At 37.1% G+C, this 27,162-nt stretch overlaps 1 protein-coding gene across 1 annotated transcript; it reads left to right on the forward strand.

Annotated features, from left to right (window-relative positions):
* On the forward strand, positions 1-26,230 carry sema3ab (sema domain, immunoglobulin domain (Ig), short basic domain, secreted, (semaphorin) 3Ab). Its single transcript, XM_008411254.2, has 17 exons — positions 1-816; positions 10,238-10,398; positions 10,789-10,851; positions 12,870-12,989; positions 14,298-14,388; positions 15,111-15,230; positions 17,055-17,197; positions 18,741-18,855; positions 18,952-19,021; positions 19,145-19,289; positions 19,393-19,612; positions 19,705-19,796; positions 19,893-19,934; positions 20,568-20,725; positions 21,585-21,652; positions 22,472-22,617; positions 22,944-26,230. The coding sequence occupies exons 1-17, from the start codon at positions 699-701 to the stop codon at positions 23,469-23,471; spliced, it is 2,400 nt and encodes a 799-aa protein (XP_008409476.1). The 5' UTR covers positions 1-698; the 3' UTR covers positions 23,472-26,230.
* Positions 26,231-27,162: the final 932 nt, after the last annotated feature.

Below are 27,162 nucleotides of genomic sequence, written 5' to 3' on the forward strand. Positions count from 1 at the left end.
TGTTTGCCTCAGCTGTTCTCAGTTGCACTGGGTGCCTGGTGGTGTTGTGACAGAGCTGTGCTGCATTGAGTGAGACTAAACTACCTCAAAGGAGCGCTAAGTAGAGTGGGAGACAAAAAGAAGCCAAACCATTGAGGACTCACCAGGCAGATGGGATGAACAGCTGAAACAATTTGGACCAGTTTTACTTTTTGTGGCTAAAGGTGCGGCCAAGTCACATCATGGATAGGCTAAACACCTACAGTCTGCTTAGATGCCAAAAGTGAAAGGTAGTCAAAACATAATTAGATTCTCTTAGCATTTAATGTGTGACAAGCTCTAATTTCTTCTCATTTTCTGAGTTATTACTGATTGTTCTGTTAAGTTTGCAGCTAGGAGTTTAGAAATCACAGTTCCAGAGGCAGCAGCCCATAAACCTGACTCCCCTATGCTGGATTTTACTCTTCTTTAGTTGGACTCTAATTTTGGCTTTGACCTGTGGAACAGAAAAAGTTTTTTTGTGTTTTTTTTTTTTTTTTGCTCTGGCAGGACTTGTTATGAGGCAACCTGGACTGACTCACCAGCATTTCTTTGTACTTACTGGACAACAGGAGTGTTTCTTGCACTGCCACCGTTTCCTGCCAAACCCGGTCTGAGATTGCCTCGCCAGGGGGTTGTTTATTTAAAGGACTTATCTGGAGTTTTTTTGCCTCAGGACTATGGGGATTCTCTGGGGTGCCATAACACTTCTGTGTGGGGTAGCTGTTCTCAGAACGGAAGGCAGCGGACCCACACAAACCAAAAATAACGTGCCCCGTCTAAAACTTTCCTATAAAGGTACGTCTGAGATTTATACTATCGTTTCCCTGTTTCCATTGTTTTCTGCTAGTTGTAAAACTTATGAACATTTCTTTAATTTTACCAATTTCATGTGTTTCAAACAGGGAGTGAGATTGTTAAACTCTTCTGATAAATAAAATTACAAATTATAAATTCTTTATTGAGTAAGCGAATAACTTCTTTATGATCAAGACTTTTACTAATATGGGCAATCGATGTGCATTAGTTCTACTGTATAAAACATAAAGCAGGTTGTGTTGAATTTGTATAAGTGAATATTGTTTAAATCTTTTCTGTACAACCCCTTTTCACTTGAAATAACTAGATTCGTCTCACCATGCTCCAATGACGAGCTTGTTGCCATGTTCAAAATGATTACATTATGACAACGCAATTATCAGAAACTAATTAATTTCACATGTTGATAATTAATTATTTTGACTTATCACTGCAATAAGATTTTCACTTAGTTGAAGAAAATCCCTCAACATGCCTGACCTGCCAGCTCTATGTGTCTCTGATGCTAAGCAGTTTGTTATAGAAGACCAATCCCTTCATAAATCTGTCCCTGTTTTGATCAACTGCTGTTGTCTATTTTGAAATGGAAAAAAGGCAGATTCCCAGGCTGCTTCATTTATCCCTCTCTCACATTTTTATTTTTTTGGAAATTTTATTTTCCTGAATGTCATTTTTTTCTGCTCCAATCTCTCCTACATGGTAATTATACTCAGATGAATGGCGAACGGTCTGTTTCAGCAGATGGCTGTACCAAAGTGAAATGTTTTTCGCTTAGCGCTGGGGGATCCATAATTATAGACACGAGTGTGCCCGTACGCAGACACACTTGCATGCATAAATACGTTGCCATCTGCAGAAAGCAAATGATACCTGCAAGGGTATCAGTCATTTGAAACCACATGCTGTCAGTTTGGTGAAACATGCCCATACACTGAGATCTCTATTGGAAGCCCCTCAGGTAGCAATTTGGCCAGCTTGCTTATTTGGGCTGCAGTCTCCACTTTTAATATTTGATTCTGCCTTAATTTGAATTTTGGCTGCAGGGGGCAACACTTTGCTTCCCCGTGCTGACTGGGGAGTTTTAATCTAAGTGTAGTCAGCAGGTACTTACTGTGCTGTGAGGAACATATTTGCCCCATTATTGCGTTTTCTCTCATTTAAATGCTTCAGGACATTAAAAAAAAAATTAATATCAGATAGTGTATATATAAATGATTAAAATCGGCTACAGAGTGTTTGGTTTTTGAGTTTGAGTCCATTAAAGTACATGCTAGAGCATAGAGTCCAAAATTTAACTAGATTTTTATGTTTCAGAGAGGTGGACTTTATGGTCATTTCAGGTAATTATCCTACTGTATTACTCAAGTGCGCTTCAGCTTAAGGTTAGAAACTAGTGGCTTGACAAAGTCCTTAAGGATTTTTGGGTAGAGAAGACAAACTGTGGTTCCAACAGTTTCATCTTCTGAGACCATCGCTCTGCCACCACTCTTGACTGCTGGCATTTTTCTTTCTTGTGTTAGTTTTTTGCAAGATGTAATGGGATGCAAACCCTCCAAGACACATATACCACTTTTGTCTCATCAGTCCAGTAACAATTTTCCCAAAACTGACCTTAACTTTGATAAGTGAGGCCTGCAATGCTTTTGATGTTGTTCTGGGTTCTCTGGTGAATGTTCATGAGTCGTCAATGTACTAAGTGAGTAATTTGTGTACGCCAGTTATTAGTGGAAGTAGGTGATTAAAGTTTCTGGATCCTGGACGCTCTTCATTGATAGGCCTATTACTGGATTTGAGATCAGATGACTATTGTGTGTCACATATGCGGCATTGCTTTGCATTGAGCCAGGAATATTGATGGTCAGGAAAATAACACAATCACACAAAGAATCTAAAAACGGGAAGCAAAACTGGGGAAAAGAAGGGATTTTGAGTTGTTCTTCCCCTGTTTTTCAGCATTATTTCCCTTTGCTTTGGCACATTCCAGCCACTGTAATTTCTGAAAGTTCAATTAATGACAAAAACTGGACTGCATGGTTAAATAACAGTCATCAAAAGGAATAGAATATATCATAAAGTGTATTGAATAAAGTATGTCTCCTGGTAATTACCAGTATTTAAAATTAAATTAATCGTCCAATACAAAAAGTAATTTCTTTCAGCCTTCTCTTGCATCTTGATAGAACTGACAGACACTGAACTGTTTATAGATTTATGTCAAGGGAGATTACACATTTCACGCATCAAAGTATCAGCAATTTTTTTCACTTTAATTTAAGCCATACTTTGTGGAAGTTGGACAAGAAATAAAGGCTCTACCATTTTTGTGGCAATTTCATGCTCATTCTGCATGAGACCAGTAATTACTAAAGACGTCTGCAGGTGTGCGTCGCAAGCAATAGCAGCTAACAGGTGATTTTCCATCCAGTGAGCAATACATCAGTGGTGCTCACCAAGCTTGCATGACTCGTTGTGGTTGTTAACAAATCCATGAGAAGTGTAGACTGCCTAGCACAGTTGGTGCTCGGGAAATTTTGTAGCCAATTACATGTTTCTCCTTAGTTCTTTTTGTTTATTTGTTTTTTTGTTCTGGGCATGTCTTACTTATGAAATATTTTAATCAGCTTCATGTGATCAAGCCTGATTCAACACTTAATGTGGAGTAATTGTATTTTTACTTAAATTAAGGCTGGTTTGGGTAGCTTTTTTTTTCCCAAAATAAATGAAATAATCAGTGAAGACCAGCATATAGTATTTACTTAGATTATCTTTGATAGATATCAAAATATGCTTGATCTGAAAGTTTTCATTGTAACAATAAAACACAACCAGAAGAAATCTGGATGGACAAATACTTCTTCATGCTGTTTTCATTGTATCGTGTTCATGTGTCCAATCTGGCGCAAATCTGGTTTGAATGGTAGTCTAGTATTTCGACTGATCTGGTAATCACATTAAAAAATCACATGAAATCAGCTGATCACAAGTTGTTCATTTCACGCTTATAATTTTTGTTCCACCAGCGAGAAGCAAATCAACATTACTCATTGAAAAAGCCAGAACATTCACCTGGGTGAGAGGATGTCAAGTCCTTAGGCAGCAGCATCTGATCAGTCACACATGAGATGGAGAGGTGAAGGAGCTCTGACCTCTACAGGTCATGGAGAATGCCGGGAACATATTCAACGTTGAAACTATGTGTGTGCATTTGTGTGTGTGTGAGTAAAAATCTGCAAATGTGTCACTTCTTGACTCTTCACTCCTCTGAACACAACGTAGACGTGAACCCTCCCACCAGCAATCTACATACAAATATACCACCCCCTACTGCATTGCAAGACACATAATTGTTGAGTTTATAGATTAAAACTGATCTTTAGAAATAATGTACCTAATATGCAGGAGGAGAAATAATGTTACTACATGAATGCAACATCAAATCCAACTGTATCAACAACTGGTGATGATGAGGATGTGTAAGTAGGAAGCTGGGGACTAAAAGTGAACTGCAGAATCAAACAGGCTGTATTGTATGTTATGCTTGGGCATATATTGCTTCTGAGGTGTACTCACACCCCGTAGATGAATTGGTCCTTTGGGGGGAGCAAAGAGGGATTTATAGTTTTGAGGTTTGTGGGTCACAAGAACCAAAGCACATGTTGTTAGCTGTCAAGAGCGACACTTGAGTTTGTAGGTTGTGGTTGTTCTGCCAAAAGAGCACTTTTCTTCTTTCCCCTCCATCACTTACACGTCTTTAGTCAAGCAGAGCCCAGAACTTTCATGAAAAAGCACACAGTCTTGCTCTTAAATACCAGAGGGCAAAAAGAGCAATGAGCTGAAAATGAAAAACACATTCCTCTGCAACAGTAAGGCATTTTTTGTTCCTTGTTTTCACTGCAGTGTAAAATAACCCTTGACCAGAACTGGAGTATGTAGAAGTTCTCCAAAAACGCCCTTCATCCATACGCGCATTGAAAATATCACAGTGGAGTTTGGTTTCCCGAGGTGTGTACAATAGTCTGAGAGATAAAACAATACTCTTCTTGAGATTTGCAAGGTGTACTCGCTCTCTGGCGTTCCCCAGATTTTGTCCTAATAATCTGAAAACATGGTGAGCATTTGTTTCACAGTATTCTGATTTTTGCTTTAGATTTACCTCCAGAGACTTTCAGATCAGTCTGTATGCCAATGCTGATTGAAATCATGAATACTGTACAGTAAGAAGACAGTTTCAGCCTGTTTAAGAATGCTTACACAATCATGACTGCCAAAGGATATTGGCTCACAAGTGAATGTATAATGTGAGACACGTGAAAAAGGACAAAGACAAAATAGCAACTCCTGACTAAAAAAAATGTGACTGTTTATGAAGTAAAAGTAAGCCGTTATACATTATTAATAATTCAATTAATAGTATTACACCGTTTAAAAGATGGTTTCAAAACTTGCAGAAATATTTACAAGAATTTAATTGAAAGCATAATGATATTGAATTACTGTTGAATATTGCTTAGGGGATATTGGATAAGATTTGAAAAATGTGCAGTAAAGCAAGAGCGGTTTGCATTGTTTCAGAAAAGAAGTTTGTTTGGTTTCTTACCTAGCAAGGATTAAATGACCTCACTGACGCTTTATGGTGTTTTCCCTAAGCTATTAGGGAATCTGGCTGCAGAGTCTGTAAAATAACTCAATGAAATATTTTTTTTATATATATAATTTTGCTCTTAAACATGTTGTAGTGCTCTTGAGCACCTTCGATTTGAGTTGAAATAACTGCTTATATCCAAGTTCCTCCAAATTGTCTAAAGGTTTAATTAAAGTCATTTCTTACGCCACGTGTTGCCCCAAGGCCACGACTTTGTACATGGCTTAGTCAGTTATTATGTTGAATTATTTTGTCTGAAGATCTGCTAAAGTGGATAACCTTATACATATAAATAACCTTCTAGATAAAGTCATAACAATTTTAGATAATTAATGATTAGTCATATTGATAGAGACAAACTTTGATTGTAAAATGAGTCATGAGTTACTATGTCAAAAGTGATGGCTTCTAGAGAGTTTTTCAAATTACAAAGTTCTCACTCTGTCAAAAAAAAAGTCTTAGAAAAATCATGAAATTTATTTTTATTAATTAATCCTTTACAAATCTTAATATACTAAATTCACAATGTATGCAAATAGTGTTAAAAACAGTGTTTTACGTTATAGCTCAGGAATTATATTCAAAACTACATTGTCTGTGTCTTACAAAGCACTTAGATAACACTCCCTATGCCCTCCAGAGAAAGCAGAATAGAGAAAGACAGGAAGAATGTAGGGTAAAAGATTTTATTTATACCAGTCTCTCAAGGGAATGTTGGTTCTTTGCATCCATTCCATCTGCCCCCTTATTGTGCTTTCTCTTTGTCTCTTGCTTTCTATTTCTGACTCCTCTTTGTCTCATTCTGAATAAAAGAGGAATGTTGATTAAATATTGGTTTTACTATTTACTAATAACTTTATGTTTCTTCCTTGAGAAAAAACAAATATTAAGAGACACAATATGTGCAATTGCATGAATAGTTGCACATGTATTTTTTTTTTAATTTCAATTATGTAACAGAACAGTTTGCAGGAGTGCACTGGACACATTTTAGAAGCCACTCATTTACACATCCACCTGCTTGAATGGTCATTTCTTCCTGTTTGCTATTGTGAAACTATCTGTTGGAACAGAAACTCAACCAAAAACAGGTTTTGTGTAGGATCATAAATCCAGGCTCTTGGTTTTAAAGTTGCAGCTTAAACAGCAGCACAATAAATGCTTCTTTATGCATGAATACCCATGTGATACGTTTATCCAGAGGGGACGCTGGTTGAGACATGTATAGGCCACTACCTGTAGAGCGACATGGGAACATCCTATTTTTTTTTTTCCTATAACACACAACCAGCCAGCTTGATAAACATATATTACACACTTCCACACACAATTCCCAAAGTGTATCTGTCTCTGGCTGATTGGGTTCTAATAACTTAGCTGTAGCCTCTGTTGAATGGTTTGTTGCCATGGACACTTCTCCCATGGATAATTTTGCAAAAACCAGTGAGGTGTGTATAGAGGGTGGAAATGGTGATGTGGGTCCTCTGCTCTTTCATACAAGACCTTGATAAGCGCAGCCATTGTGTGAACATTTTTTTTCCTTACATCAATCATTGTGCTGTTTAATTTGAATATGTGTTTTCAGATGTTTTCTGTATTTTCTTAGTCAAAGTTGCAGAAAGGCTACTGTAAAAACAACATGACTCCTTCAGAGAGAGTACCGTGAAATGGGAGCAGTTATGTAAAAAGCAGAGATTTGTTTATGTAAACCAAAATAACTAATGAAACTGTTTCCCTCCCCACCCGTAGAGCTATTTCCAAAGGATTTACATGCAAACAGAAAAGAAATATGTCTTGAATAAGTCAGTAATTAGACTACAACAAACTGTATGCTGGTCACAAAAGAACTGAAAACTAAGTTAATCTACATAGTGATTAGGACACACCACATTTTTTGGACTATCCATCTAAAACCCAATTCTACCCACTATTTGCTGCTTTGAAATGAGATTTTTAAATATGAGATATAGTATTAGCTTTTGCAATGATTATTCTGTAATATTGCCATCAACCATTTTTACACTGTTGGTACAGATGATTAGATGGATGTATGGATTTTTTATGGTGACATATTGAGGTTTTCTTCTGTTTCATTTTGCTCAGTTGCCCTGCTGTTGATTTTTTTCTGTTTTTTTAGCTTGTCTGATTGTTGATTAATAATTTAACTGTATACCCATCCATTTTTTTTTATTGTTTGTCACTTTTAATTGGTAAGTCTATTATAATTTACCTGCTGTTTTATAATTTGTCTTATTTTTATGTATATGGTTGTATTTTTTTCCCACTTTTTTTATGTTTGCTGTGTCTTTTGATTGTTAGTAATTTGGACAGGTAGTTGATTAACCTGGTAAAAACCAGACCTTATGCTTTGCTTTGTATGTGGTGAACATATGTGTAACCCCTCAGCTATTGAGAGATGATTGCATGCTGGAGACAAAGACTCTTAATTACTAACATTTGGCTGTGATGTATGTAATGCTACAACGTTTACCTGAAGATGCCTGCAGTGTAAACAAACAAGAGGGCTGTTAATGTTAGTTCAGTGTGTGGAAGTGTGGCCAACGGGGACAGAATGGCTACTTCCATTTCCTCAGATGCCATTGCCAAACTATGACCATGGCAGATTACAATTATTAAAAGAATGTCCTCATTCGCATCTTAATTTTCTGTTCACCGATTGGCCTGTTTCGAATTCAACCAGAGAAATTTTTCTCAATTGTAGAAAGCCAAGACAGAACACTGAAGTAGATGAGAATCAATTGCGTAGGAAGGCAATGGCAAGGGTGTTGGTTGATATTTGATGTTATTTTCATTTTTATGTTTTCTTACTTTCTTGGTTAGTTGTATATTTTTAGGTTTAGTAATTCATTTTTGTTTGACATTGGCCTGTTTGTTGGTGTATTCATTAAATAAACTTTTTTTATTGGTTAGTTAGTTGTTTAATTTGCTGGATAGTCCATTCATAATTCTGTTGGTTGTTCTATTTAATATAAAAGTGGAATGAAATTATTTTTTGTAAATTATACATTTTTGTATTAGGTTCTTCACAATTGCAACCTTTTTTAACTGACAGAGTGGTACCTTTTTACTTTACTGAACTGATGTGCTTATAAAACTGTCTGTGTCTGTATAAAACAGACAATGACATTCAAAGATAACAAGCAGATCTTTCAGTTGACAGTATCCAAACAGTGAGTGTTAGAGTTAGTTGGAATCTTTGTGTATCTTTGTATTCCTATTAGTTGGAATAGGAAGTCCTGAATTCTGTCCAACATAAATGTTTTTGTAGGAAACTGAAGAAGTCAGTTCATGCAAGGCATCCCACTGGTATGCAGAAAAATGCCACACTGGAGAGCAGGTACAAAAGCAACTGGCTGCTGCTATCACAAGCAATAAAAACACAATATTAGGGTTATTCTTCTAAGTAGTTATTTTTGAATATTCTTAACCCTTGTGCGTGAGAGGATTGAGGCAAAAGTAGAGGACTGTGGCAAATGATACAAGTTTTACGTGTGTGGGGTCGGTTGGACCCCATTTCTAAACACAAGGGTTAAAGTTTCTGTAAAAATCTAAATTTTAAATATTTAAATAAGTTTAAAATGTATTAATGTTGTTATTGTAAATTCTCAATATTATTCTATCCTTTATTTAGTTTCCCAAGATTGGAAAAATAAATAAACATTTTTTTTTATTATTTCAAGTCTATAAACTGACATTGCTGACTTTGTATCTGAAAAATGCTTATCAGAATAGACAAGCTGTTAAATAAGTAAAGCAGTCAGTGTGACGCTCTCTCTTCTGTGATGGTTTTTATCTCTTACGTCAATTTTTCTTCATCTTGTCTGTCTGTCTCTCGGGCTCTGACATACTTCAGAGTAGAGGGCATTCTCTTCTAAAACATTTATGAGTGATTCTGTTTGTTCCTTCTTTTCTTACTATGAAATAAAGAGATAAGTGTAGAAGATGGTGGAGGAAGGATTTTTTTTTTTACAGTGCTTCCAGAACTTTCTGCAGTTTTGGGGTGGTGGCCAGTTGAAGGGGGGAGTTCTGGTCTGGGATTACTTTATTGGCAAGAACGGATTGTCACGAGAAAACAAAAAAAGGCTGTGTGTATCTTTGTGTGCCTTTAGATGTTACATTAAACAGTATCGCAATCCCTGACTCAGATGTGACTTATGGGTCAGTAATTGAATTAGAGATGTTAGGCAAGTCTTGCTGTCTTTTGGGGAGACGCAAGAATACAATTAAGTTTTAAAAAGCTATCTGAAGAGTATTATAAAGTGTCCTAACAACTGACGTGCTTAAGGAAAATATTGCCATTTGATCTGAAGATTAGAAGAGTTACACAATATCCCCCTGTGTTCTTCTGCCTGGCAGCTCCCAGTTACATCTCCATGTAGACAGTCTGTTTTTTGGCATCTAGTCCTGGCTGTACCTGTTGAATCCACATTTACTTGGCAGACACTCCCTATCTTTTAACTTGACTTGTGCGTGCATTTTTTTTTAAAAATAAACCTATAAGAAGAGCAGCAGCATGCCTGTAAAAATCATTTTTATCAAAATAAACAACAACAAAAAACCCCAGAAGGTTTAGTGTAGATGTATTGTGTCATTTCTGCATCTGGTATATGTGTAAACAAAATTTAAGATGCTCTTAGGATTCCTTTAAATTCAGTGAGTTTTGACTTTCCTGATTTTATTGTGATATATATATTTTTTTATCATTGTAGCATACTGATCTTATTTTTCTCTCCACAGAGATGTTGGAGACCAATAATCTCGTGACATTTGAAGGCCTGGCTAACAGTTCGGGTTACCACACTCTCTTGTTGGATGAGGAGAAAGGAAGGCTCCTGGTGGGAGCCAAGGACCACATCTTTTCTTTTAACCTCCTCAACATAAGCAAAGACAAAGCACAGGTAAAGTATATGATTTGGAGCCCATGTACTTGCCAGTTCATTTTAGTTCTGACTTTAAATCCRTTTCGGACCAGACCATTTGTCTCAAACCAGACTGCTGGCTTCAGGTATCCTAGGATTCCTATCTCCGAATCGAAAGAAAAAGTGCTTCATGTATATTTCAGATGAGGGCTGTCTCACGCAGTCAGGCACATGTTAGCCGCACTCTGCACACCTGGGTGAATCATGTCGTAAATTGAAACAAAGTGGATAACAGACTGCTTTGTGACCCCTTCAACTCTCATAAAGACACTTCCATGCACACAAGCTGTAAATCACTAACACAAAAAATGATTCCGAGTGCAGGGAAATGCTTTTCTGTCCTCAGCAGAAACTATGTTTGTGTTGCAGATCCCCTGGACTGCTTCTCCCACTAGAAGAGATGAATGCAAGTGGGCAGGGAAAGATCTCCTGGTAAGAGCTAAAGGCATCCAGCTAACATGCGGATTCTTTTCATGGAAACCTACGAATATCTAGTTTACGACTTTCACCAAAACCCAGACTTTCATTGTTTTTCTGTTTTGGATCATTTCTCCTTGTCTGTTGAAAATATGTCTTACACGCAGCTAAGTTACTATAAGCCTACTTAAGATGTAGAGTCATCACTGAGATCCTTAATTAAACCATAAGAATCTGGAAGTCAAACCTTTAGAATTCTTTGTTCCTTTGGTTTCCTTTTATTGTTTGTTTTTGTAGTTTTTACTAGATTACGACGGCCTTGAACCACATCAACAAATCACTAAACGCAACCACAAATTCAAAAAAGCACAACATATTTAAATATACAACAGCATTAACTAAACACAACTACAAATTAAGAAAACACATTAACTAAGTACAACTACAAATTGAGAAAACACAACAAAAAGGAAGAGGTAGGTACCAGCAGGAAACCTAAGAGTGCTGATTGGACAACACTACATTTGGCTTTAGAACCAGAAATTACTCTGGCTTCAGCACATTTGTTGATAATATGAATTTTGCAGGTGATACACCTGTAGCTACCGCTATCCAAGAACATTTTGAGTCAGGACATATTACGAAGCTCAGCATCATTCTTTGTCACAGTTTGAGTCTATCTAAACAAAGACAGAGCAAATATCAGAAAATATTCCATCATCCAATCATCAATGTCTCAGGTTTCCCACTGAGCCCTACCTCGTAGGTTTTATTAATGTTACTGTGTTTTCTTCATTTGAAATTATACTTAGTTAATGGTGTGTTTTTTTAATATGTTGTTGTGTTTTTCAATTCATAGTTGTGTTAAGAGATTTGAAGTGGTTTGCATTTAAGAGCCACCGTAGATTATTCTCTGTTATTAGAATTTCTGTCAATTTAAATTATAATGTTAATAACTGTCAACACATTGCAAATCTCACGATAAGGTTGTGATTTTCAGATTAAGTAAAAATACAAAGATAATTTAAAAACCAGGACTTTATTTGTTTAGAACAAATGTACAAATGTAAAGTCAATTTGGATAAAAATCACAGAATACATCACAATCCCATGGCTCTTGGTAAAAATGTCTCAGTTTTCAGAAACCCAATGTAAATACACTTACTGAATCTGCTTTCTGTCAAGTAGTATGTTTTTTGTTCATCTTTCAAAGGCCCTCGGGCAAAAGGCTTGGATGTAAGACCATATTGATGCTGTTTGTGGTTTAGATATTTTTCACTAGAATAGGGCAAGTGCCTCTGGCGGTCAGTTCGCCTGCCTGTGCTGCGGAGCAGAAGGGCAGTGAAGTCTTCTGTGTGTTTTCTGTAAACGATTTGAAATGTATAAGGAGGCACCCTGAGGGATGGTTATCTTTTATAGAGCTAGATGAGAGTGAGGGGGAGAGAAAACGAAAGGCTATCCACAAATATCACATCATAGTCTAAAACAAACCTTTCTACAACGTAGTGAGGAACAAAAGAGGATTTGATGGATGTTTGACATTCAGAAACATAGTTGAAATGCAAGCATAACTGATATATTAAAATTATTTCATGAAAAAAATACCAATGAATATAAGGTGGTACACACCATAGTACTGTTGTATGCACAATTAAGTTATGAACATGCAAATATATGTACAACAGCAGCAGCTGATTTTGAAGATAAAGTTCAACACATAACAAAACTTCAGATTTCAGGAGGTAACCTCTGAAATCCCAGCAGTAATTCACTTTATATTTACAGCTGCAAGACTAAGCTATTGTAAAACAAACAGATGACAAAACAGAAAAAAACTATGAGAAAAGTAGACAAAAGTGCAAAATGTCCTGTTGCTTGAATCACTTAAGAGAAATTGACTTTTTGTGTGAATAAATTTAAACTAGCTGTAATTCATGTTCAATTTGAAACCCAACACATTAAAATGTTCTGAAACTGCAACACAATAATTGCTGTGAAACAATTTTGTTTGCTCTCTGTCTTTCCCTCATCAGAGAGAGTGTGCACATTTCATCAAAGTACTGCAACCTTTCAACCACAGTCACTTCTATGTTTGTGGGACAGGAGCCTTCCACCCTGTATGCTCCTACCTGGAGGTGGGCAAGAAACCAGAGGTACAGCTTAGATTTCTGTTCTTGTCCGTATCTCCTGCCACACACAACACAAATACACACAGGAAAAGACGAGACAGGCTTTATGTTTTAGCTAGTTGTCAGTATTTCAGATTCTTTTTGGTCATGTGTACATGGAGATGTGGTAACAAATAAATAGAAACAGGTTTGGTTTAATAAAATAAGAAAAAAAGCTTAAAAGAACATTAACACCACATATCAGTTCATTTCTCTGGTGAACCTCTGCGATGGTAGACATGTTTACATGAAAGTCTGCACATACTGCTCATTTAAATTTGAGAAATGAGAATGAGTCTCCTCTCCTCCAAATGCCAGACCTATAAATGTGAGTTTCCCACTAATTGGGCGGCTATTTACAGAGCATTAGGGGAAGGAAATGTCCCTGAGAAACGCCATCAACTCTGCGTGGATCATAAAGTAGAAATGCAATTCATTAGTGCTGAGGTCACTGAGTCACAGTGGTTAGAAATGTTGTCTTCGGTTCTATTCAATGGCATTATTCTGCTGGTAGGTACCGTAGTATAGAAGCCGCTACTTATTCCCCACGTTTTGAACCATGCGGCTTTATCTGTGGATTTTTCTTCATTTTCTTCAACCACCAGGGGGCTCTTTAGCAGGAAGTGAATCATTGATAGTCAAAATTGGAAATCAAAGAAGAAAGTGCTTTTTTTTTTTTTCATAAAATTTGTAGCTGCGGCTTATGGTGCACTATAGTCCGGAAAATATGGTACGTTGTACAAAAGTGGTATTGCTACTGTAATTGCATGAAAGGTGGGTTCTTCAAAATATTGACTAAAGGAGCTGAATACAAATGGACGTTATGCTATTCTGTTTTTTTCTTTCTTTTTCTTTTTAGATTTTGCAGTTTTTCTATTTTTTCATAGCTATGCGCTGTTTTATGCTGGTCTGTCACATAAACTCCCAATTACATTAATTGAAGCTTGTGTTTGTAACATGTTTGTAACAAGTTTAAAAGGTTTGAAGACGGCACACTATAGACATCAAAAGCTATGTCTTCAGTGCGTGAACGAAATGTTTGACAAAAGCAAATGTTAAACATCATATAACTCAACATTTGAGCTCAAATCTGCAAATAAAAGAAAAAGTGATGATAAAACCCTCCACAAAAATTTCACAAAAAGTTCTGTATCATGAAGTGTTGACAGCTTGTTTCTTCTGGAGCTCTTGTTTTGTGTGTGGAATTTACATGGACAGGAAGCTACGTTCACTGTCTGTGTTTGATAGCATGCTATAATACCTCACTGATTTTCTGTCTTTATGTATATACAGGATGGTGTTTTCAGACTGGCGCCCCATGTAGAAAATGGCAGAGGGAAGAGTCCCTATGACCCTAAGCTCCTCACCGCTTCAATGCTAATTGGTGAGTTTATGGAAAGATACGGAGTGCATGTGTGCAATAAATCCCTGTGAAGCCCTGTGCCTTGCTCTTTCATTTCAGTGGGTACACGGCGTGTGACGTCAATGTAAATAGCAGAACAGGAACATCCTTCGCTGCTTTGTATTTACACACTTAGAACCTCTCATTGGCAGGACTGTAAACTTTATTTCAGTCTGAATCTACAACATTTAAATGGTGCACATGTGTGGTCAATGGTACTGAGTCTCTTTTGCTCTAATTCGCCCTCCTCCCATTTTCTGGCAAATAAAGCAGGGGTGCATGAGCATGGTATTTCTCTTTACCCCCAATTATGTGTGATCATATTGTGTTATACCACCTCATTTACCCAAGCAGATGGCTATTTTCCAGCCCATCACCCCTTATCTCCTCTCCCTTTTTTCTCTCCTTTCTCACCAGCATTATTATGTACTCCCCTTGTCTCACACTTCTGTTCTCTCCCCCAGCATCTGACCCACCATCCGTTCATCCTGTCCTCACCTCCTTTCTCTGCCCTGCCTTCTGTTTTAATGTCGATTTCACACTCCCGGTGTTTGTTATGTCTTTGTTCTCCGTGAACGTGAAATCTACCTTTGCTGCTAAGCCCCCGCTCAATTCCTCGGATTTCTGAACAGAACCCACGGGGAAAAGCAGGCGGCCTCGTCTCATGTTACTGTGTTAACACTAATCAATCCTCTCCCTCTCAGATGGGGAGCTGTATGCTGGAACATCAGCCGACTTCATGGGGCGGGACTTTGCCATCTTTCGCACTCTTGGCAAACATCATCCTATCAGAACAGAGCAACACGACTCCAGGTGGCTAAATGGTAGGTTTGGAGGACCCTCTGCCTTGATTTGTCTCTTAGCTTCAGTGCTAATAAGCTACCTTGAAGAATAACTGCAGCATTTTGAGGCTTAATTTGTCTGTTCACCAATTCATACTTCCATATCATGCCATATCATCTGTGTTAACCATGAGGAAACCGCTTCATGCCCTTGTCTTTAAACCTTTGGTATAATTTTCTTTGAAGGTGAACTTTTGTCTGAATTCATGGAAATGCATAGTTGCAATATAAACCGCAAACAGAACTACTCAAGTTTTTAATTTGTATTTCTATATTACTATTGGGAATAGTGGGAATCTCGGACTGTAATGTGTGCATCTAATGGACTGAGACTCAAGTCCAACAGGCTCAATTTATTTTTGATGTGGACAAATTTTACTTCACGATACTGTAAATAAATTAACAATTGCAACATTCCTAACAATAGTTTTGAATTAAAATGACATCCAATATTTTGGTTAGCTATACTGTGCCGCCATACTCCTGAACAGACCAAAAGAACTAATCAATATCCTGTTGGCAGATTCTGTTTATGGAAGATGCTCCCTAACCTTATAGATTGAGTTGCTTTACAGCTAAATTAAACGTGGTATATGAAAGAATATAAAGTAATTTTCTAAATGGACTTATCATGGTAATTTTTTACTTCACAAAAGCCTGGAATTTCAACAGGCAAGCGTAGAGTTTTGAAAGTCGGTGAGTATTAAATTAGCTTACCTGATTCGTTCTAGCTGAGGAGCACCAGCCTGTCTCCATGTGACTCAAAATACTGCCTTTCATACGCAAAGCATGAAGAATAATATGTATTGTTTCAGCCTCTCCACGTTTCAGTTTTAATACAATTTCTTTTTATTATTCCAGACACCATGCAGCCCAGAGGCACATGTCTGAGTTCTGTAGATGTCATTATAAATTTAAGTCCCTAGGTTAGTCTGAGCAGTGGAGGATATATGCTCTAGTTTTTTTTTTCTTCGTCTGGCTTTTTATATTTGTTTTCTGCTTCATCTTTTCCAACCCTTCCTGTCTGATACTTCATAAGTATGTGCATGGGTACATGATTATGTTGTTAAATGAGGAAGTAAGTTTTGAAAAATACACAACATCAGTCCTGGCAAATGTGAGCTGGATGCAAGTAGCGACACTTCATCACATTATCATCCGCCTAAGCAGTTTTTAATAAGTGATTAATAAACTATTTAAACATTTTTACAGATGGAATTAGATCAAAAATTGTCTCTGAGATTATGCTTTTACAAGTGATGACATTAGCATGTCACTGGTAGGCAGCGCTCTTGCCAATTTGTCGCTGGTTTGCGCCATCTCCAGACCTAACCTTCACTGCCGAAAATGGTTCTACTTTGCTTGATTAGAGAAAAAGACTAACCCAAAACCAATGTTAGAAAATTTTAATAGATCACTAATACTCTAATTATTTAACTTTTTCTGTCCATGACTATTATCTGTCCTACACAGAGATCATGTTCAGTTGAAGTGACTTCATCTGAATGAGTTAGCTGAAGTGAACTCTCAGGTGAAGAAAGGTGGGGCTAAATCATATATAAATATAAATCATATTTAAAATATCAATTTTTGGCTAATTTGAAAAATATAATGAGAACTGAGAGCAACTATATACATTTATAAGATTTTAGAGAGTGATTAGACTGAGCAGAAAGAAACACAAGTGTGCATCCCCACTTTCAAAACGTCTGTTCCTTTAGCTCCTGTATCCAGGGGCCTATGTATGGACTTTTTAAAATAAAATATTAAGTGAATAAATCTTTGACACTAACTTGTCCTTTCTAGATCCTAGATTTGTAGGTGTCCATCTGATCCCAGAAAATGACAATCCAGAGGATGACAAAATCTACCTGTTCTTCAGAGAAAATGCTATGGATGGAGAACATGCTGGAAAAGCCACATATGCTCGCATTGGACAGCTCTGCAAAGTAAGTATGCACAAAGGTATGTATACATACAGGTAATCAAACAGGAAAAGTAAATCAAAAATACCACTTTCAACAAAGACACAAACACAATCTCAAGCAGTTTGAGAAACAGCTTTTGGGTCTAATAAAAAATACTAAACAAAAAAAAAAAAACCCTTGACTATTAAATGAGTTGCTTTCCATACTGGTAACTTTCAGGATCTGTAATTATTTTCAGCATAAAAAGCTTAGGTTGTGTTGTATGTTGTGCAATCGCCTCTAAAGAGAGGAACTGAAACCCGAGAGAGAGTCGAAATGTCACCGGAACATGATAGGCTGTGATGGCAGCAATGCCGCCCCAGTTCTGACTCTGCTACCTCTGAGCTCAAGTGTCAGATTTCAAGGTCCACATCCTTCAAAATCAGTTTCTTTCAGATCTGATGTCCAGCCTTAAACCCCTGTTTATTGCACATCAGCGTTCCTTTATAACAGCCTGATCACCAAGAATGTTCGGAATCTGCTGTCCTCAGCAGAAGACAATCCTTTCATTATGCGAGTTGTGGTAATAATTTGAACTCATGCACATTTGCACAGATTTTAATTTGCTGCTATAAATCAGCCTACATGGAATGTGTTTGTATGAAGGAGCACAACGTGAATTTATGTTTGCGTGCTGCTTTAAGGAAACGAACACCGCTCACTGAAGTTTGAGAGTTTGCGAGTCTTCTAACTCTAAAACACCTAAAAAGCTTTTTGTCACTAAAACAGAATTTAAGAATTAAGCTTCAAATCCTCCAAGATGGATAGATTTACTACTTCATGGATCATTTTTACTTCTACTAGAATTTGACACTAAGTTTAATTTTTATTGGAGATTTATTATTATTCATAGATCACAATTTTGTGGACAGTTAACGATAACGAGTTTTTTGTAAAATCATTTTTACTAATTTGTATTTTTCTTCAGGATTTATAATTCATTATTTTGTATTTAAGGAAAAAAAACATTCCAATTTTTTAGTAGCCCCCTTGCCTTGGGTGGTCCTAATTTTCTGCGAGAGAACTTGTAGGACAGGGTTTTCCTATTTTGAAACAATAACAAAGCTTTTAAACAGTCTCTTGCATCTTATGTTACCAATTAATATAATATTTTATAATTTGACAAAGGTTACAATACCAGGCATTAAAAGTACATTTCTAAACATTTTTTTTTATTTTTTTTTATCAAAGTTACATTGGTAATGCTTAACTTTTTCCAACTCTTTCCATCTGAGTCTGTATAGAAGTTACTTTCAAAAGTGAGCATGTCTAAACCAGAATAATAATATCAACTCTACATGCCAGTCAGTCGGCTTAACTGAAGGTAACACACGCTGCATTATGTTCTTGTCTTGGTGTTTTGTGGAGAATTTAAATAACACGAGCTTTGCTTTTTCTCCGCCACATTTAGACTTAATGTTTTATGCGGATCAAGAAAGTTAGTTTGTTCAAAACATTTCTTCTTTAAAAAGAATGTTAAATGTAAACCACTTATCTGAAATATAACATGTAATATGTCTTTTAGAATGACCTTGGGGGCCACAGGAGCCTAGTAAATAAGTGGACAACTTTCTTGAAAGCTCGGCTGATTTGCTCTGTGCCGGGCAGTAATGGGATAGACACACATTTTGATGAACTACGTGAGTGATTTCTTCTTATCGCATGAATAAGATTAATCAATATTTGTTTTGGTGCAGAAAATCTGTAATCTGTTTTCGCCTTTGTTTTGGTTTTAGAGGACGTCTTTCTCATAAGCACTAAGGACCCTAAGAGCCCAGTAATCTATGGAGTATTTACAACTTCCAGGTAGATCACAAAGTCTTTTACAGGAGATAAAAGGCTTTATATATAATGTATATATAAATATATTTAGTGTGGTTTATGAGCACGTGTTTTATTTGTTATTCTCATTTATTGTTTTCTGTACAGCAACGTCTTTAAAGGTTCAGCGGTGTGTATGTACAGCATGGCAGACATAAGAAGAGCTTTCTTGGGTCCATATGCTCATAGGGACGGACCCAGCTATCAGTGGGTCCCCTTTCAGGGGCGTGTACCCTACCCCCGGCCCGGCACGGTCAGTCCGTAGCTCTGTTTACTGAGCTTAGAGCCCAACAGGACTCCCTTTGATTTGTCTTTCTTTAACAGTTAATATTATTATTTTTTTTCCTTCAATGCAGTGCCCTAGCAAAACATTTGGTGGGTTTGACACAACCAAGGACCTTCCTGACGAAGTGGTCACTTTTGCCAGAAGTCACCCAGCCATGTTTAATCCTGTCTATCCAATTAATAATAAACCAATAATAGTCAAAACAGATGTAGACTACCAGTTCACTAAAATGGTAGTGGATAAGGTGGAAGCTGAAGATGGCCTGTATGATGTTATGTTCATTGGCACAGGTAAAAAAAAGAAAAAAAAAAATTTAAGACAACGCTGCAAAGCTAAATGAATCACAGTCACAAAAATGTGGGCTTTTTCTGTACCTTCTCAGACATGGGAACAGTTCTGAAAGTTGTAGCCATCCCAAGAAATTCATGGCATGACCTGGAAGAAGTGTTATTGGAAGAAATGACTGTATTCAGAGTAAGTTGTTCTCCGTGTCACCCGGTAATACTTCTTTGGAAACATTAGAATCAACACTCTGTATAATTATTGCTTCCCCTTTCTTTAATTTTTTAGGAACCAGTTGCAATTACAGCCATGGAACTTTCAACGAAACAGGTACAGATTTATATTCATCATCTTTATATATATGATCTAAGCATGGGCAGTTTGGTTTTCACAAAGAATAACGTGAACGGCGTGTGTGATAATGGCCTTTGACGACTGTTTATGCATGACGGTTGTTTTGGGGTTTTTTTTTTTACCTCCGAGGAAAAAAAAAAGTTTTGTTTTTTTCTCAGAGGTAATAGACCTTCAGGGCAAAGAGACGGAACAAAGAGATCTTTGTTTCCACTATTTAAAGACTTTGAGATAAGCTCCCATGTCATTACATAAACAAACCTAAATTGCTGGCTTTCCAGTGACAGTTAGCTTGTAAGCTGAAATGACAGTGAGATGAAAACAAGCCAACTAATTGACAGGTAGGAGGAGGGGCTGAACAATTCTCCTTAAATAGTCGACCAACATTTTTAAGACCTGAGTCAAGGATTTTGTTACTTGAAAAACTATACTGCTCACATGAACTTGGCTTTATTTGCACAGTATTATATATATATGTATATAATTACAATAGGTAGGAAATATTTTACAATCTTACAACATTCCCCCTGATCTAAAAATACCCCCACTGAACTTTGTTTACCAAATCATGAGCAACGTAAGATTGACCATCTGGTTCCTTTCTCTTTATAGCAACAACTCTATCTTGGATCAGACATCGGTGTGTCTCAGATGCCTCTACACCGTTGTGAGGTTTATGGAAAGGCCTGCGCTGAATGCTGCTTGGCGAGGGACCCTTACTGTGCATGGGATGGCGCAGAATGCTCCAGATACTTTCCAATGGCAAAGAGGTAGCACAAACAAACTTTTATTTATATCTTAGCATCTCATGAACATCTTCTGCAGTGAAGCCAGTCAAACTTTCAAAGATGGTTGTTCAATTAGGATACATTTTATATGACCATATGATACTTAAACGCTGATAGTACTTATTAGTCGATCTAGCTCCAGGAATAAGTTAATKGGATTTTGCACAGTTCTGATGTAATGCTATCATTGACGCAAATGTAATTATTTCTTTAACTATTGCTTCTCAGGAAGAGTGTCTTTGTTATGTTTGGCAAAGAAAATCGTGGACCTTTATGTTCTGTCATTGTGAAATCAACAAGAACAGCACAAACGTTAACGTAGTGAAAGTAAACCTTTATTTGATTTGTTTTCTTTTCTTATTTTCCCACAGTTAGTTAGACTCCAGCATTTGAAATGTAATGGCACTGTGGTCAACATGGGAGCTCAAACATCACACAATCCCAGGTTTAGAACAATATAAAGAAGATGGGCGGATCTCGCCAGTTTGCTTCCCGTGTTTCCATAGCTGCTTCAAATATTTGTGTACAGAAAATATCCTGGAGGTGCTGTCTGATAATAATCAAGATCTTCCTTAGCATCTGTACTCCAGAAAGATGACAGCTTGGAGTGATTGATTTGTTAAATTCCATCATTCACACCCCGTAATTAAAGTATTTCAGCTAAGCCATGGGTTGCCTGCTGTTTTTTCTGTTTATGTTGCCCTGCAGTTTCGCTACACACCCAAAACTCATTCAAACGCATGCCAACACACACACACACACACACACATGCGCGTGCTCACACTTTCAAAGTGGGTGTTTCTGCTGACTCATGAAGTTGTTTATCCTTGTGTTTCTGCAGGAGAACAAGAAGGCAAGATATCAGGAACGGAGACCCACTCACCCAGTGCTCAGATCTGCAGCAACAAGGTCCTTTAAGAAGAAAACATTTAACTGTGATATTCATTGGCAATTCTAACGAGCAGAGATTTTATTCCTTGACGGAATAAAAACTGGAATCTGAGTTTGGTGTTTTATCAGTATTTCTCATTTTCTGGTGGTGTGAAAATCAACACTGGTTCATGTGAGACTAGTAATTAGCATAGTCAAGATTCCCTCAGGCCTCCATGCTGTTAGCGAGGTCTCAAAGTACGCCAACATGTTTCATGATTCAAAGTCAAGATTCATTTTCTGCTTTAATATAATCATTGCCTCAATTATATTTTTTTTCTTCTCTTACTTAGGAAGAAGATCATTAAATCCTAACAGTACACAAGCAATTAACTGTTTTGTGCAACACTGTTGACTGCACGTTTTGGCCAAAATATAAAACTAAACACATTGCAGAGAAAACAACTGTAAATGTATCTTTTAATATAAAATTACTGCAAAATTAACTCGTGAAAATATTTCAACTCCTTCTTGTACAACAATTGTTATGATTGCACATTATACAATTGTATATGTCTTCAACAACTTAACTTTTATCATTCTCTTAAATATATCTTTCGAGCCAGCATTTTTATAATCACTTTCCAGATTATTCCACAATCTTATACCTTGTACTGATGTACATCATGCATTCATGCAATTATATATTCTTGTCAGAAAACTCAAAGTGTGTTGCTTTTGTTGTTGACTCACTTTTACCAATTAACATATTCAGAGATACCTACAGGAAAATCCCCAAAACAATCACTAAATTTGTAAAACTAGTTAAAATCTTTTTTTTTTTTCTTTTTTAACCAGATGAACTCAGCGGACAGGCAACCATCCTCGATAGAACCGTCTACGGTGTGGAAAATAGCAGCACTTTCCTTGAATGTGTGCCCAAGTCCCAGAGAGCCTCTACATACTGGCAGTATCAGCGCTCCGCTGATGACCGCAAACAAGAAGTAAGCATCCTTTGCTCATCTTATCCTTAAACATTCTGTCTTGTTTTAATTTTCTCAGAGACACTTAGCTTGCAGAGCAGATGAATGGTGATAAATAACTCCATAACATGAAGACGTTTGAATAAATTATTAGGAAACACATCTTATCACTGCTTAATACCACTGCTGACTCAAATAGAATCCCGTTTATGAAATTTAAAAGAGAACAATGAGCAGCACGGCCGATTAGATTCTTGTGCTACGGTAAATGTTAATAGCTCATTCTAATGTTCCGAAGTTTCTCATTCGCTCTGTCTCTTATCGCGTCCAATTTTCTCACTGCTCAGATCAAGTCAGAGGAGCGTTTCGTTCGAACAGAACAAGGTCTTCTGATCCGCACTCTTGACAAGAAGGATTCAGGCGTCTATCTGTGCCAGGCAGTGGAACATGGCTTCATGCAGATAGTTTTAAAGGTTCACCTTGAAGTGATTGACGCAGAGCGGCTGGAGGATCTTTTGCATCGTGATGAAGATACAGCTACCACTGTCCCAGCTCAGGACTTTTCCTTGTCCAGAGAAACTCCCAGTCAAAAGCTTTGGTACAGGGACTTTCTGTCTTTAGTCAATCACCCAACTCTGAATAGTGTCGATGACTTCTGCGATCAAGTTTGGAAAAGAGAGAGAAAGCACAAGCGACAGAAAGCTCACCATGTCCAAAAAGTGCAGACACACCATCAGCAGCAGCAGGCTGCACCGAGCCCTCACAGCAGCATGCATGCTCAAGGCCTGGCATCCAAGTGGAAGCACCTTCAAGAACGACAGAAGGGTCGCAACCGCAGGACCCACGAACTGGAGCGGGCCCCTCGCAGCGTCTGACCCGTACGGTTTGACTTTGACCACGACGCTTCAGATCACTCCCGGATCACATTCTGTATACCTGAAACTATTTGTTTTTTGAAACATACATATCCTACACACACTGAACAGAAAATAAATAAATAAATAAATGCTGCTGTTATCTGCAAACTAGTGTGATCTAAGCGTGGGCAGTTTTGTTTACAGCCCACAGGAAAAAAAAAAAACAAAGGATGCTGTTGTATCATCGAAGACCATTGGAGCATATCATCTCTGCTGGCCTCTGTGACATGAACGATGCAGAGCGGTAGGGCCACTCCGCACAAAACAATGGACAAACCTGCCCATCCTGTAGACGTGGCTGGCAATGAGATATGGTCATCATAATGTAGTTAGGTGATGTTTCTAAGTTTGCAAAATGCCTAAAATAACTAAAAGTATATACTGTATTTTACCTCATACATCAATGAGACCGGGTGAAGTTGTTTATGAGAATAAGTGAACTTGCAAGTTCATTACATCAACAAGTTACACAGTTCAAAAAATGCAATGAGAATTAAAGTGCATTACAAAAGTATTTATACTCCTTAAAGTTTTTCACATTTAGCCATTTCGTAATCAAAACATCAATTTATTTTAGTAGGCATTTTTCTAATGAATAAATAGTACTGCATAATTTGAAGTGTAAGGCAAAAGATACATGTTCCAATAGGTTTTGTTCAAGGAAAGATATCTCTACTGCATTTTGCTCCCATGTTTCAGTGTAGGGAAGAAATGTTGAAGGTCTCTTACAACATTTTTTCCATATTAATCCTATTGATGCTAGATTTTGTGTCATGTGCCTAAAAATGTCCAGTTGTCCTTCAAACATATCATTGGCCTCTTTGCTGCTTTACTAATTCACCCTCTTCTTCCCTGACCTATTCATTTGCGCAAACGACCATGTCTTTTTAGCTATGCAGTTGGTGCCATAATCTCAAATTTTTTTGGATGATGTATAAAATGTTGCATACTCTAACTTTGCCTTAATCATCTACATAACTTTATTCCTGACTTGTCTGGTATATTTTTTGATCTCCATGTCTGTGCTCTAATGTTCTCTACCTCTGAGTAAACCTCTGAGGTATTTACAGAACCACTGTATTCACATGAGAAAAAAATCATACTATCAAATTTAATGCAGGATAACCTTTTTAGGTTTACATTATTAAACAAAATTAAAATCATGTATCTTCTTCCTTCTACTTTTTCATTCTGCTCTACTTACAAAATGTGCTAATGTGATGAATGTTGACACTTGTAGCGTCACATAGCGATGTGGAAAGATTCAGTGAGTATAAATACTTTTCCAAGGTGATTTAGCAAGAAATTCAATGAACACTTAGTTTTGAATTAGTCAGTGTTAAATGCCTGAGAACTGCAACTGAAAATCATTGGTAATCATTGGTTCTCCAATGCAATTCCTGTCAGCATGTGTAAATACTGTATTCTATAATACTCTTATCACAAGAAAGGGAATGAATTTCAATTATCTAGTTTGTGTTACTTGCCCAAAGTAGAAATCTACTTATGAAAAAATAGTTTGCAGAACATTTGTGAACAGGAAGGTTTTGTACTCGCATGTGTGTTTGTGTGTCCGTGCCCTAGATAAGCTTCCTAGACAAAGAGATTTTATTATTTTTCATCTGAATCGTTCCAAWTTTAGCATTTTGAAAGCCGCATTGTCTCACTTTCCAAAATGCTGAGCAGAGTTCTTCCATGTTTATTTAATTATTCTGTCAGTCAACTTTGTTTCTACACCCGTGCATATTTATTGTTAAACATTTCTGTACATTGTGATATATTATAAGCAGGTTCTTTTTTTTTTTTTTTTTTTACTTGTTTCTGTTACTCGACCACTTAGGTAAAAATAAAAATAAATGTTATCACATGTAGAAGATTTTAAGCATTTTATTAGTTATCACATGCATTAARTATCAAATGCATTGGGCAATATGCCAGTATACAGTAATGTACTTTTAACACATCCATATTTTATGCAGACATTGCAGTGTAACACAGTAAATTCACTGCATGTAGCATAAGAATAAAATTGACTAAAACCATCACTGAACAGTGCACAAACACAAACCCTGAATGTAACTGTGAAAAATAAAATACTATGGTCTATGTTAATCAACTATACCACTGTGTAGTAGTGCATGTGAATACTGGTGTAGTGTTCTTGTTCTACCATAGCGATGATGAACTAGTCTAATGTTGTCACCTTTAAGCTGTTTCTTGCTTATGCTGTAGTACACAATAGGAGCGATTTGAAAAAAAAAATGCCTTCCTGCTTCTGTTAATACTCCAAACAGTGTACATGTKATAAACAGGAACTCAACAAGATTTCCCCATGGATCCCAGTCTCCACATGCCAGCTTATCTAACAATGGACAATGATCATTTTCGCTTTGCACAAACATTGCCCTGTCAGATGACTGCAACTGTGTGCAAGCTTCATCCACTTTTGGAAGGAAGATGAGAAGCAGCAGCTGGAAGTGTCCTTGGGAGATTTTTCAGTCTCGAAATGAATGAGACAAGCTGAACAGCAGAGTGGTGGATGCGCGTGTGATAAGATTATCGTTATGAGGAGGAAATATATTTGGCCTGTCGGATGAACAGTGGGAGTGARGAAATGAAGTGCTGCTGTTGCTGATTTTTGGCATGATGTATTCTACTGATGTAATAAATGTCTCTTCATGAAATGCTGCATTCATTAAATCTGGTTTTGATAGTTATAGGACGTTTATACCGTTCTTGTCATTTCTGTGTCAATGAAACCAAAGTGAACAAACTCAGAAAATGTTGCATCCAGTGAAATAGTTCATTCCTGCAAAAGTATGCATTTAATTCTTTCTATATATTTAATGTTGTGAACAAAAATGCGCCTCTCGCCCATTGACAGCTAGAGATGGGCACCAGCACCCCTCACGGCCCCAATGCGGTAAGGGTGTAAGACAATAGATGGATGGGTGGACAAAAATGTCAAGTTTCTGTGATAGCCCAAGAAGTACCAKRAACCTGGGAAGTTAAATGAATTTGGTCTCACGGTTTTCAAAAATGTTGCTAATAAAAATGAAAATCYTGAAAGGCTGATAGGTGTTCATGTTTAGCCCTCTATAACTTGATACCCCCAAATAAAAACTAGTGCAAAATATTGTATTTCAGAAACTTGATTTGTTAAATAGGGTTCATTATATTGATGAAACTGTCTCTACTGTAAAGGATGAATGTTTACTACARAACATTGGACACAGCATCACAGGATTCATGAACACACCAGCAGGTCAGAGTTTACAGTGTGGAGATTTTTAAAGCAGATTTAGATTATAAAGTGACACCCCATGGTTTAAGTTTCTATTAGAACATGGTTTTATCAGTGTTTTGAAAATGTGAAAACTGTCTCAACTGACCACAAGTCAGACAAAGAGAGCATTGATCAAAATAGCAACCAATAGTCGCTTCAGCACTTTGAATTGCCTTGTTGCTGAAAATGTGCTATATAAATAAAATTACCTTACCTCACCTCACCTCACCTTACCTTACCTTCAGAGCTCAAGTAGGTGAATTTGTTGACAGACCAACACATATTTGTGCATTGCACAATCTAGCCTTTGCAGAAGAGTGACAAGAGGAAAGTCATTGTTGAGAGAAAGCCATAAGACCTCCT

The sequence above is a fragment of the Poecilia reticulata genome, linkage group LG6 (assembly GCF_000633615.1).
Source record: "Poecilia reticulata strain Guanapo linkage group LG6, Guppy_female_1.0+MT, whole genome shotgun sequence".
NCBI classification, from domain to species: domain Eukaryota; kingdom Metazoa; phylum Chordata; class Actinopteri; order Cyprinodontiformes; family Poeciliidae; genus Poecilia; species Poecilia reticulata.